Below are 14,596 nucleotides of genomic sequence, written 5' to 3' on the forward strand. Positions count from 1 at the left end.
CTTCTCCACCATTTGAAATCCAAGACATTGACAGGTTGTTTACAATACAAGCAAGGAGATTTGGAGTTACCCCCTTTACTGATATTGTACATACACTTCAATGTCATAAGATCACCTGCCATATGCCATTCTACTTGAAAATCACCTTTGCCCTGGAACATGAAGAAACCCCCTAAAATTTGACTCCTTACAGTTGAGGGTATATCTGTCTGTTGAAAAACCCAGTTAAGTGTTTCATGGTCCCCTGTATTCACCTACCATTACAGTAGAATGATATATGGTAGAAGTTTATTAAAAAATATACATGTATATTCAACAAATTCTAACACCAAAATAAGAAAATCCATACCTCAAATGATCCCAACCACCATACATGTTTTTCTGATTGAACGCTAAAGTACTTTGAACTGGTCTTTGTGATTGATGGATCAACTGCCCGATTCATCAAGGTAATAGTCACTCTTTCTATCTTCTTTTCCTTTACAATTTCACATTCATCAAGCTTAACAACAAACTTTAAAACTCCTTTACATTCCTCAAGTGTGATGTTATAAAACTCCACCATTCTTCTCTGTAATTGTTGCAGCTCTACAAAAATATTATTCAAAGGATCATATACAGTCCTTCCTTTGGTCCCTTCATATACATTTTCGATATGTAAATATTGTCCAATGAAGTCATCTATTTCCTGATTTAGAAGACCTCTTTGGCGCCACACTACTGCTAGGATGGATAACAATACACGTTTTATCCGATGAACTTTGAAAGTAGAAGAAACGATGTTAAAGATTGAAGCATATCCTTTTCTACTCAACCCACTCATATCTAGGGCTTCTTGAATTTTTTCGACATCAACTCTACTTTCTGATATAAACTTTGCAACAGCATCACGTTTCACCCTTTTGAACTTTTTTTCATCTATCAAGCTCTGCACGACAACTTTAGAGAATAAACCTTTCATTTGCTTCATTGGAACAAGATTGGAATTTTCATTTACTTCACCAAGCCTTAAAATTTCCCTACAACAAGAAAGAAACACATCTACAATTATACAATGAGACAATTATAACTCACCTTTAAAAGTTCATTGATTTCCATTGAAATTTTTTGGAGCTTCTTCATTCGTTTAAACAATTTGGATGCTCATTAATGGAAGTTAACAATGAGATATCGGCATACCTTGCTTTTTGAATTCTGCGCTTACATCCTCCAGAGCTAGCCTTCAACTCTGCAATGTTCCGGATTTTTCTATTCTATAGTCTCTCTCCTAATACAGTGCCTTTTCTCCTCGCTTTCAGTAGCATTGCCTTTGTCTTTTTATGTTCTTCCTTCTCATTTTCTAGAAATTGCTTCAATGCCACACACTCTATCTTATCTTGCCTTCTGTTTGCCTCCTCTCGTAGATATAAATTCTTGTACATATTTGCATTAGCACATGGAGCTGAGACGTATCCATACAATCCATTTACTCCATTGCCTACAAACTTCAATAGAGTTGGATTAGAGAATGGAGGTGTTGAATTTCTAATGATGCATGTTGGATAGATGTCTCTGTCACACCACAAGTCTATATGCTGCAAACCTCCTTTCCACAGCATGTCTCTTTGCTCAGTGCATAGATGCAAACTCTTTTGGTGCTTCAATATCGGTGCATACTGTTGTTCCAACTCGACATGGAAATGATGAAGTCGTTTCCTACTGGTTTCTGCTTCTGCCATGTTTCGCAACAATGCGATGTATTCTTTCTTACTATATATTATTTTGTTTGAAAGTTGAAGAAGGCGCTAAACATTTTTAAATTCGAAATGAGAGAGATTAGTTATATAATACTGACAGAAGAATCGTTCATACATGTGAGCCAAACTTATGAAAAAGGTATATTCTCAAAGCTTTTAATGATAAGACCTCGTTGTTTGTGAGCAACAGTATATTTATTGCCTCAAACGGACGGTTTTGGACCTGTTGTGACTATTTTACGTAGTTTAAGAGCAAGATAAATAAGAAAATAGTGAATTTCTTATAGGGCCCCAAAATGAGCTCCGAATTCTTCTAATGCCTACGCACCTATCCGGGTCCCCTCTCTCTCCTCTTCACACGGTTATGCTCCCCATCTCTTGTAGTGCATCTTCATAAAGGCATTAGGTTCGGAGAAGCTCTAGGTGCACGTGCAAGTCATTGTTTAATTTTCACGAACTAGAATGCACTAGAGTCACTCAAGGAGAGGAAGTCCCAAGTTCAAATCTCTACAAGCCTATGTTAGTATTGTGGCCACTTTGCGACCTCATTTTTTAAAGCCTCCAGGTGGAGAGACAAAGCCACCTCTGAACAAACACCCAAAAAATCTGCTCATGAAAAAAACATAAAATAGTTTTGTTTTTATACATTTACAAAAGGATGGTTTCATGTCCTACAATAGTGATACTGATTTTTGATATGCACACCAAGGATAGTATGAAGTTGTTATCTATAGAATGCTTACATAAACTAGTTGATTAAAAAATCAATTATTTAAGTGAAAGAGGTAGTCCCCATGTATTAATTGGACCAAAATAGCACCACGACGTTTTTTAAGAGATCACAAAAAGTCATGCACTTTATAGATGTTTATTTTTAGGATTAAAGAGATCTCAAAAAGCCACACACTTTGTAGATGTTTATTTTTAGAATAATAGTTTAGGAAGCTTTATACTATTTTTTATGTACTAGCTTTGATATATCCAAACTTTCTCCCAAATTCCAATACTACTTCAAACCTTGCTTCATTTTCCAAAGTACCATAATAATTTTAGTGAAACAATCATTTTTTATCTTCCTAGGGCTAATCACATGCGACAAGGCCATGAGCCATTGATGTTCTCCAACTGTGGTAATGAGATTAGACACAACTTAGTAAAAATAATATTGAAGATAATTCTAGTCTCAAAGAAAAGACATAGTCAAAAAAATATTCAATTATAGATTTTATTTCTCCAAAGAGATGGGTACAAAATACAGGCTTTATTTATAATTTGGGGCACAGGCCCTTAGTTTGGGAGGCCATGAGCTACACCAACTCAACCCAATAGAGGCAGCCAAAGAAATTGAATTTAAATGAGATATTTCCATGCTTTATATTGTTTGTCTTTGAGGAGTGCTAAGAATATTAAATAAATTATTTAGGGCTACTAGAATATCAGCACCTTGCTTGCACTCCGGAAAGAATCAAAGAGACTAAGCCTTTTGGAGCTTCATGGGACGCATCATGTCATTGTCTTCGTGGTCTACCATGTGACAGTGCCACAGATAGCCTGGCTCAGATGTTGCGTTGAAGGGGAAGGGCTTTCCTTCGGAGGTGGTGAAGCGCATTAGCAATCTGGTGACAACCCACGGAGCAGCAGACACAGTATCCTTCCAGCCCACCTGACTGTTGTCAGGCTTCCTTCTCTTCTCTGTGTAGCAGCTCCTTGACTTGTAGTGGTATGGGACATCCAAGGAGCAGTTGCCAGCATTGTAGCGATCGCCGTCAAAGGCTTGTTGATCCAGCACCTTGAAAGTGATGAGATGTACATGGATCGGGTGAGTTCTGTTGTTGAGGTTGATTAACCTCCACACCTCCACGGCCCCTTCCTTGGGTGTCTCAGTGACAGGATCTGTCCAGGTGAAGTTGCTCAGCAGGACCTTCTCGGTGCTCCCCCTGTAGTCATTGAACTGCAGCAAGGTGAGGTTGCGAACTAGAGCATGCTTGTGGTTTATTCTGCGCAGCCGGCCGGGAAGCGAACTGGGTATGACATGGCTGTGGACTGTGTTGTTGGGCGAGCTGATGTTTGCTGCTTGAACCACACTGAACTTCATGATCACAGTTGTGTTGGCGTTATTATCGAATACAGGATAGCCTACAGGATAGGGAGACTGTGCTGAGTTGTTGAGGAAGACCTCTGATGCAGGCGGAAGGCTGGAGAAGTCGATGAGAACGTCTAACCGCTCGGCAGGGCCAAGGGTGACATTGGGGGAGAGGCTGATGGGCCTGCGAAGGAAGCCTCCATCTGTGCCTATTTCCACAAAGGGTATGCTAGGGTTGCTGAGGGAGAGCGTGAAGAAGCGGGAGTTTGCAGCGTTGACGATTCGAAAACGGTAGAGGCGAGGCTCCACGTTCAAGTAAGGCCAAGCTTTACCGTTCACCATGAGAACGTCCCCGTAGAACTCCGGGCACCAGTCGGGATGGACGGTGGGCACATCGCCACCTGTGGGAAACTGCAAGGTGCCATTATCATAGAACATCTTGTCTTGAATCACAAGAGGCACCTCGTAGGCTCCTTTGGGCAGGTTCAGATCCCCTTCAGAAGCTGATCGTATGATGTAGAGGCCCATCAAACCAGCAAACACGTTCAATCTGGTGATGCCCACCACATGGTCATGGTACCATAGCATGGTGGGGTCTTGCGTGTTGGGGTAGGTGTGATTTTGACTAGTGAACGTTTTGCCCTTCTCACCACTAAAAGTGAACCATGAATCCGGGTGCCCATCCGAGGTGCTCTCCACCTCGCCTCCATGCAAGTGTGTCACCATGGGCACCCCTCCATTCTTGGGGTTGGCCCAATGTAGTGTGGGGTCCACCGTTAGCATGTGCTTCTTGTCTTTGATGTGGTTCTCCCATCTCACATGGGACTCCACCCCATGGATCGCCTCCAATGTGGGACCTGGGATTCTTGCTGTGCTTTCGCTTGTTCCATAGGCATAAAGTGTGGTTTCAGGCAAATCTCTGTGTAGTTTCTGCATTAAGAGTCTCCAGATTAGTGTTGACAAACCCCACAAGAAGTGTCATTAAGAGATTTTTAGAATGCCATATATTGTGTATTTATTGGCTATTATCGTCTCATTGTCATTCGTTATTGTTAGTTTTCTTCTTTTTTTTAAAAAATGTAAAGTACAAAGCTATTATAGCACGATTATATTTTGAAGGTTGTTTGTCACTTGGGGTTGGGCATCCATTGTGGTGAAGTGAATGCCCCATGGTTGGACCAGGTGCAAGTCTCGGGTGCTTTTGACAACATAGATGCCCCCAGATAACACGGCTCTCTAAGCGCTTCTCAAAAAAGAAAAAGAGAAGAAGAACATGAAAGTTGGAACCTTGCTAAAAAAAGAGAGGGTACGTAAATAGTTTTCTCTTTGCATTGAAGGTGAAAAATAAGCAAACCTTCACACATGAAGTGTAGGTATAAAGAAATGTTTTTAACTTCCTTCATCAAAACATATTCTTCTCCATTAATGTACCATGGTCATTGTAGTTAAATACGAAAAAAATAACAAATAATAGATCTATATTAGGTATGTCAAATGAAGGATATGTTTATATCATGCCTATTTTAATAAAAAAGTATTCCGTTTCATTGAGGTACCCAATGTTAGATATTAATGCTCCACCCTCATACTATATTGCTGCAACACTTAGTCTAGCTAGCTCATACTTGTATGGCCCCGATTATGAGTAGCAGCCATGGTTGAGCATCCCGCATGCCCGGTGTCCCCGTATGTACACGTGAAGATGGCCTAGGAGGCCAAAATCATTGAGATGGTTTAAAGATGGCTTGGATTAGATTCGACACACTACCAAATAGGCTACATGCTACAATGGAGCATTATCTCATAACAGTTCACACATGGACTAGATAGAATTTACTCTTAGATAACTTGTCATATTACGGGCCTCGAACGGCCCAAGATGATCTTGGATGACCATGGGAGTCTAAAACACAAAAGATGGCACCCATTATGACCATAAACCTATATGGCTGCCCTGTATATATAGGCCTATATAGATACACGGCCAGCCCTGTATATATAGGCCTATATAGATACACGGCCAGCCCCTTCTCCATAGAGTTCAACAATATTTGTCAGTTTGAGTTTACTCCCTAGCTTCTACTAGCATACATCCATGTCGACTTAGCATTTCCAGATCGGCATCAAAGCTCCCTTCACAAGAGCACACGAGTGTGGGGCTTTACCACCTATTGTATCATGTTAGTAATATGTAATATTCTTCTGTATCTCTGTTTTTTGTAATATACAAATATTCTACTTCTTGTGAGTGTTCTCTTGTATACACCGTATGTTGTATCCTCTTACACTAAGTACTCGAAAAAAATGTTTTTTCCAACCAATTAAAATAAATGTGATGCTAAAAAATAACTAGTATTTGGCATTAAAAGGAGATTAAAAGTTACACAAATATCAAGATTATAACTAGAATATGTGAATTTTGACCCTTAAAAATAAAGACAATGCTAAATTCTAACCAACATTTATTTCAGCCAACAAAAAGAACACACTACAAATTGGGTTTTGCGAGCACGAGAGCCTCAAGTATGTCCTATTTTGTGTTTACAAATAGGTAGATGTTGAACTAGCTAGGGCCACACAATTATTATTTTATTTAAGGATCTCCATCAATGTATGTGAATATGTTTAGCTAGATAGAATCTACAAATATGTGGAGATTAATATATAGGTTAATGCTCTTAGTTAAGCTACTAATTTGTATTTTACTCTGCAAACCTCATATAATAATAAGTTAAGGCAACATTTATGGATTGGTAAAGTTTATTATGAATTCTGTAAGAAGGGTAGCTTATAGGGTTGACTCATGCAAAAATTTCATGAATTCAAAAGGTAGGTATGCCAAATTTAGGTGAGTAGGTGGGAAAGGCCATGTATGAACTTGTTTAGTGGAAGGAAAATGTCATTCACCTGTTTGATCTTGTAGGCTCCGAGGGTAACGGGGTAGCCTGCGCTCACGTTGATGACAGTGAGGATGGGAAGAGAGTCCACAAACTTCTCCAATGGAGGGGATGGCATGTTATAAGGGTAGCATTTGGAGGGCTGGCATGATCCGGAGTGCGGCAAGGTTAGGAGCACAAGTAGCTGGGAAAGCAAGGAAAAGCAAAAAAGCACTGTTGAACTCATACTTATAAGGCTGTAGGTAGTGAGCTGAGTGTGCGAGTGCGGCGCAGGCACAGCTGCAGTTCGTTGGTTGTTGCAGGAAGTTGATGGAGCTGGTAGAACAGTAGGAATTGGTGGGCGCTGCGTGCACGCAATACACAGTGAATCGGACCCGTTTATAAACTACTTCTTTCCTGCAGATTACAAAGAGAGAGAGAGAGACACACACACAGAGACAGAGAGCGCATCCGTCTTTGACCCTTCAAGTTTCAACGTTCATCTGTTCATGGGGGCCTCTAGAACACGAAAAGTCGAAATTTGACTACTGCGCCACAGGCGAGATCGATCCATTTCTGCTGGCTTCTCACGCTTAATTAAACTCGATGTCATGCTACACACAAGCTGTTGAGAACCGGCAGATGTCATACGTTGACAACTCGAAGCATGAAGGATGCCCCTCTTTCTCTGCTGCCGTTCACAGTCTAGCTTTTCAACGTCAATTATTATTAGTGATATACTTAGCTTGCGAGAGTGATTTCTTAATTCCCCCCCCAAAAAACAAATAAATAAATAAACCTTCCACCTCTCCAATTTCTCTCCATCCCCATAATTCTAGCTCTTTCCCACGACTATATATCTGTATGCCCTTCAAGTCTACCTTTTGAACAAATGAATTGATAGTGATTACTTCTTGCCCCCATTTGTCAACCATTTCACTGTCATTTGAAACATTTCTCCTTCTTGCATTCACTAGATCACATCCAACGATTATTTCTCCTTGTGATATGCTCATTGTCTTGACTATTGCATCCAATGATTAGCTCATTTACATATCAATGCTATATATATCCATCTTCTATCAATGGAGACCAAGGAATTTATGTGTGAACACACGCGAGTCTTGAAAAAGCAAGTGGCTTCTCTAGAAGCCAACTTGATACTAATAATGTATAAAAGCTCAATAAATTGAACTCGATAATAATCCAGGGTCTTGTAGTGTGAATTTTTCAAAAGGAACCTTAGGTTACTTGCTACATGCATGGGTTGCTAAATCTACTTTTAGTACAACACTCTAGCCAAAAAAAGAAAAAGAAAAAAAGAGAGGAATTGGAGAAGTAAACTCGATCCCTATAAATTATTACGAAAGTTAAAACAATCTCACCAAACTATCATCTAGCTAGTAGAATAAGAATATATTTCTTGGCACCTTTTTTCTCATGACCGCACAACTATGAGGGTGCCCATGATATGTAGACAACCAAAAGATATGTACACCCTGAGGAGTTGGCAAATTCTTAAACTATGTATATGGATCATCTGATAAAGATGAAGTAATAGATTTAAGGTTTCCTATATTATCAGCTATGTCACTATAAGAAAAAAATTCTTGCAAAATTTTTTAATTGTAGTATTAGAGCTCACAATATAATAATGATAGTTGCATCTTTTATATTATGGGCATTTAAGTTTAATCGAAAAGTGGTTGTTTAAATTCTTGCCAGGGGCACCACACAACCTCAGGACCATTCCCATGTACACAAAGCTAGCACCCATTGCCTTCTTGCAGCTTGGGCCTCACAACTAACCTTTATTGGGGGCCTACCCCCCTCAAAAGTTGATGACCACCCTTGCTTGTCAAAAATTAAGAAAATTTGGGAAATTAAGGACTTTAGAGTATTTTTAATGGGTTTGGAGATCTCTTGGCCAAAAATAAAAAGAGAGGAAAAAGACAAGAGTGTTTAAAATGTCTATTAAAAAACAAGCATGTGCTCCCCTCCAATTCCCACCACAAGGCCCATGATAAAAGTACGATGTCTTTTGTTTGACTCTAAATTTTAGTGGTGGTTGGGCTATCACACGTTACCTAGCATGCGTGATAAGGAGAGATTTGTAAAGGATTTAAAAAATAGCATCCCATGTTCATGCAAAGAAAGTTTGGACAAGTAGAGGATAAGAATATACGACCTTTCACCTAGAAGACAAATATTTAAAAAGTCATGATCCTCAAAGGAGGAAAGTTGGTGACCTTCTATCCAATAGCTTGCAACTTTTTTTAAAGTGAATGACCCCAAAATAGGCCTTTATGAACAGGTGAATCTACAACGCGGGTAGCCTTTTCTCTGTTCTTTACAAATTTTAAATTTCTTAACCCCTCTTCTCCTTTCTTTCTCTTACACTTTTAAAGTGAATATTTCTCTTTTATCACTCTCTCCCCTCTTTTGCACACCCCTTTTCTTGACCAAATATATTACAATCGACCTATTTAGGCACTAGCTTACTTAAACCATGTTTGTTGAGAAATGTGGTGCCATTGAGCACAAGGAAAAGGTAGGGAGTGAGAATGAGTAGCCAAGCAAGAGAAAAGTTTAACATGATGCCACATGAGAAAAGGGAATTATCCCAAATTAAGTCAATTTGAGTCATCATTAAAGGAGTTTGTGAGCTTCGAGACTATCAATCTACCAAGGGCAATAAGCGTATGCAAAAAGTCCCAATTACTTTGCCCTCCACAAGCTCAATTGAAGCCTCCAAAATTAGAGCCTACTAATCACAGTTTATAGCATTAATCTCTATAATTAAGGGGATAATTAACAAAAAAATTTGCTAATTGAAGGTCAAATTGGATTCATTGGGGTATATTAGCCTTAGTTGAGCATCAAATCACATCATTTGATATTGATGGGAATCATTTGAAGCTACTACATAGTTGTTAAGCATTAGGGCCAAAAATGAAAAATTTTGGGCCCTATAAGAAAGTGATTAAGATGTTAATTTAGTAAAGGTTTTATAGGTCAAATGTCTCCAAATATGATGGTTTAGACTGGATTCATGCTGGCTATTTATTGTCTTTAAAGCATATCTTTGAATATATCTCAAAAGTCACTTTTCCGTGCCATAACTCCCTTGTAATTTGAATATTTTGAATCACTCACTGACATCTATGGATTGGGCCTCCAATGTCTATGGATTTCCCTCCAAGCCGTTTTTCAAGCTTTTCCTACTCATAACCTAGCCCTAATACAATCTTTCATAGCAGCTTATGGCATAACTTTTTCTAATCTTTTAAGAACCTACAAGTTTTGTTAACAACCTATTCTAATCTTTTACAAGTTTCATTTACATCTTTTGGAAGTTGAGCTTGGGATATGTCTAATTCATATAGTCCCTCCCAAAGAAAGTTTCATATGAATATTAAGCTCAATCTTGAATATGAAACCTGGCACAGGGCAAATCATATGTCTTTTTGAAAGATGCAAATGAAGTAAACTAACTTCAGATGGAAGGGAGGAAACACATCAACTTATGGGTTGATGGTAATCTCTACCCAAAAGATCCCTCAATTGGAAGGTGTCCTTGTTTTTATTATGTTCATGATCTTATCTAGTTTGTAGGAGATGGTGTAAGTGGTCTTTTAGGATACTTTACAAGGTTATGTCAATCTAAGAATGAACAAACACATCATATTTTGAACTTAAATACTTCTTTGATAAATTCTTAAACACATCTTACTGACCTTGAAAGAAAACTCAAATCTCTTCTTGAAGATTCAAATGAGTACTTAAGTGGTAAATTGCAAAATCTTAAAAACACACCCATTGGGTTAGAGAAAGGACAAGGCAAGTGAAACATATAAATAATTTGTCTGAGACTTCTGGGGTAAGAAAAAGAAGGATGAAATTAGCAAGACGATATGTCACTCAAATTTTTGGTGTAAACATGTATGATTCTGAAGATAGAGTACAACTTCTGAATGACATAATGAATAAAATAGAAATCATTACAGTTCTTAAGCTACAAGAAAATTCATCATTAAGAAAAATGTTCTTAAAGAGTTGCTTAAGGATATCAATTCACTTGTAAATGCTTCATAAATTGAAGAGACCTGACCACACGGTGGGTGTAAGTGGGAGGGGGTATCGGGCTTTATCTGGATTATGGTTTAAAAATTTAAGACATCAGAAAATAAAGGATTTTGGATTGCCAAGGCCACACAATGTTGTCAAAGCACGAAATCAATTGAATCTAGAAATACCTAACTATTTTAGAGATTATTTTCATATAGAGGGCTCAATGCCATTTGAAAAATAGAAAAGAAAGCCTATTTTTTAATATACTGCTTTCAATAACACATGGATGGACCTAAGAAGAATGCAAATTGCTATGGTGCAACTGCATGGAATTAGTGTTAATGAATGTAATGGGCATTTGAAATTTGTCTTAAAAGAGCCAAAAAAATGGAGAGGGTAAGCATTCTCTTATGAATAGAGAATTGGAGTATATCCAAGGTATAAGAAATACCCCTGGTCATAGTGTGCAATAAAAAATGAAGCTGTGGTGGATTGGTTGTGCCCAGGTACCGGTAGAAAACCATCAAACACTGAAATGGCTTTTTTCTCATACTCAAATTCCTAGAATTATTGAATCTCAAAATGCAGGTGAATGTTTCAATGTTGATGGTATTGGAAGTTTTACAATTGAATGGCATATGAGTGCAAACTTAAAGGCATTAAAGTCAATGTTTGGTATAAGTGGTGGTGCTAACACTAAACATCCTTGTCTTTATTGTATGGCAAGTATGGGGACAAATGAGTGGTGTAGCACAAGAGCTAGCTATTGGAAGGACACCAATAACAAATGTAGCAAGTAATCCATAGGTACCAAACAAGAGAATGGAAGTGTGGATGCGACTTGATGAATTTCTCAAGCTTCTAAGAAAACAAAAAAGAACAGTAACATATGCACAGGATTTCAAAGAAGCAATCGCAAATCTTATTCAAGCAATCAAGCTAGGAAGGGGAGAAAAAGATATCGCATATTATTTGGTGAGACAAAAAAAGCCTTTGCATGCTATTTATTTCAACCATTTTCTTTGTATGAAATAAACGTGGCTAATATACAATAGTCTTGCACATGCAACATATTCTTTATACTCAAGGCCATTCTTTACTGAGAACCAAGGACCACTTGCTACCTGGAGTACTCAAGGCATGGAAAAATCACATTATCAAGCACGCACATCATTTTTTAGGAGTACAAGGCATGGAGGCAGACAAACAAGGAGCAATGCATTGAAAGAGCTATTCAACTAGTTTTTTAGAAGATAACTTCCAATGATAGCATGAATTCAGTAGGAGAAACAATGCCAGTTTTGAACATAAATATATTAGTAGAATAAGTTTTATGTACAAGCTCTTGCATAAAAGAAATTCTGAATAGAAATCTCTTCTTGAGTTTTTTTTTACATTTTTGTGTTTAGGCATATCTCCTCTATACCTCAAAAATTTTTGTGTTTAGGCATATCTCCTCTATACCTCAAAAATTTCTTCCTACTATATCCAACCAAGAAGGTTGACATTTGTCTTGTTTTATCTGTAATAGCATAAGATGAATAGCACAAAAAATAACCAGCCCTTGAGGCCCAAAACCTAGGACCATATCCAAAAATTCTAACTACAACAACTGTCTTCTCCAAGAGCATTACTTTGTTTGCATTAAATTGGATATGGGAGTATCCCATCAACATTGATACATCTGGATTATCTGAGAAGACACTATGATAAACAATAAAAACTTCCTTGTCCATATGTGGCAAATAGTGGGCAAGGGCTGAGTCTTTTTTGTTGGCATCCTTCTCTACACCTCCCCTTGAACCCATTCCTCTATCGCCCAAGAAGTTGTCTTCATATGTAATTTCAATCTGCACAATAAACAAATAGAGTCAATTTAACAAACAAAGGAAAATAATTTGCAATTTTAATATGCATAAGGATAAGACTGCCTAATTAATCCAACAAAAAGTTGACTCACTTTATGATTTTCATCTTCTTCAAGAACTTTATCTCTCCATAAATTTATGGAGCCATAATTCTCTTCTACTGGCTTAGAAACATGTTGCTTCTCTCTCCCAAAATCAGCAACTCCAAGGGTCTCCAGCCTCTACTCAAAATTTCATCTTTAAGAGTTATAGGTTCCTCTAATGCCCTTCTAATACACAAAGACAAAGCATTTGATCCATCAATAAATCTTTCATTGGAGGTCTCTGTATCCAAAGCGATGAACTCCTTCTTATGTTCATTCTCAATGTCTATGAAGCTTGATGCAACATCACAACCCTCTGCTATAATTGACAGACAATAGTCCTCCCTAAGGTTGTAAAGTTTTTGGATATGTGGAAGCAAAATAAACTCTTTACCATTGATATGGAAGAAGGGGAGGCTTGGCAAGGTAAATAATGACTCTGAAACATCCTCCTCTAGGATAGGAGACTCTTTAATTATTGTTTCATCTTTGAAGACTGTCACATCCAAACCTGCACTGAGCTCTTTTTTCAATTTCATCCTCTATTGGCTCAACCAATTCTTGAATTTCTCCTTTCACCAATTCACTCAAAATTAAAGCATTCTCCTGAGATGAGGTATTCTTAATCTCTGAGACAAAGTCTCCCTCATGTCAACCAAAAGGTATAGGAAAAAAAGGTATGCAAGAGACTTGTGAATTAATATGCAAGTTGTATTATGCTCAGGGCATATCTATTATGCTGGCATCTGATACTGAGCAAAGTTTAATGATTTAAACTTTCTTGTGACCTTCCCTCTGTCTGTTCGGCTTTCACCAATCAAAGAAAAATGAACATATGCAACTTCATGCACTTTGATTATTTCACCCTCACACAGAAGTTAAAATTTGGCCCACTCTTCAAAAAGGAGTGATCAAAAATAGCTTCTAAATCAAACTCTGTATTAAAAAATTCTCTTGTACATTGAAGAAACTTGATTCACATCCCCCCTTGAGCATGAAGTCAAGGATCTTTTCACCAGGTGTTTCATCCAAGATCTCACATAGACCTATTGTTGAAGTACCTTCATACTGCTCCATGGTATTGAGAACCTTGCAAAATGGCGTGCAATAATGGGGTCAGAGATATCTTAATGCTCAAACTCATAGTGTTTGGTTGAAGAGAATGGTTGACCAAACGGCGTGAAATTACGTTGTCTGGCTATGGCAGAATGGTTGACCAAACGGCGCGAAATTACGTTGTCTCTAACCATGCCGTTTGGTAGAAGCGAGTGTTGAAAATATTTTGTGAAAATCTTTTGGAAAATGTGAAAAACAAGAGCACATTTTCTTTTATATGACACAGTCATGTGTCATAACTGTTGAAACATTGAGTGCCCACATGTCACGACTGTTGGAGCCCATCCATATGACGAATGGGAGCTTGCCACATGTATAACCGTTGGAGCCCACGTGTCACTCCTCTTCCTATAAAAGCGAAACTCTACACTTTTTCTCATTTAAGTTGTCAATTTATGTTTCAACTGCTACTTTCTACTCTTCCCCATTGTGGCTCTTCTATTGTGTTTTTTCTCCCTCAACCAAACGGCGTGAGTAGAAGCCTTTCTCTATTCTCCAAACCCACTTTTTGCGTCGTTTGGTTTATGTTGGAAATTCTTTTCTTAGCTATTTCTCATGGAAAGAACTAAGCAAACAATGAGAAGAGTTGGCACATGCCCCAATGTTGCTTCCACCAAGGCAGCAAGTAAGCCATATGGGAAGAAAGTAGCAATCAAGCTGCAATTCAAAAGAAAGTCATGTCTAGGATTCACTACCAACTCAAATCTCTTAGGGAGATAAGAAAAGCTTAGAAATCCACCAATCTTATCATCCTAAGGGCACC

General features: G+C 38.2%; 1 protein-coding gene across 1 annotated transcript; it reads right to left on the bottom strand.

The window, feature by feature from the left end:
* Positions 1-2,947: 2,947 nt before the first annotated feature.
* On the bottom strand, positions 2,948-7,047 carry LOC147625252 (multicopper oxidase LPR1 homolog 1-like). The gene is made up of 2 exons (XM_086818966.1): positions 6,727-7,047; positions 2,948-4,749 (listed from the first exon to the last, which is right to left on the bottom strand). The coding sequence occupies exons 1-2, from the start codon at positions 6,940-6,942 to the stop codon at positions 3,211-3,213; spliced, it is 1,755 nt and encodes a 584-aa protein (XP_086675092.1). The 5' UTR covers positions 6,943-7,047; the 3' UTR covers positions 2,948-3,210.
* Positions 7,048-14,596: the final 7,549 nt, after the last annotated feature.

Source organism: Cibotium barometz, chromosome 24 (assembly GCF_041138505.1).
Source record: "Cibotium barometz isolate CiBa-2024 chromosome 24, ASM4113850v1, whole genome shotgun sequence".
NCBI classification, from domain to species: domain Eukaryota; kingdom Viridiplantae; phylum Streptophyta; class Polypodiopsida; order Cyatheales; family Cibotiaceae; genus Cibotium; species Cibotium barometz.

Coding starts and splice junctions, on each gene's coding strand:
- LOC147625252 (XM_086818966.1), bottom strand. CDS start 6,942: ATGAGTTCAACAGTGCTTTTTTGCTTTTCCTTGCTTTCCCAGCTACTT. Junction 4,750..6,726: donor GAGCCTACAAGATCAAACAG/GTGAATGACATT, acceptor CTCTTAATGCAG/AAACTACACAGAGATTTGCC.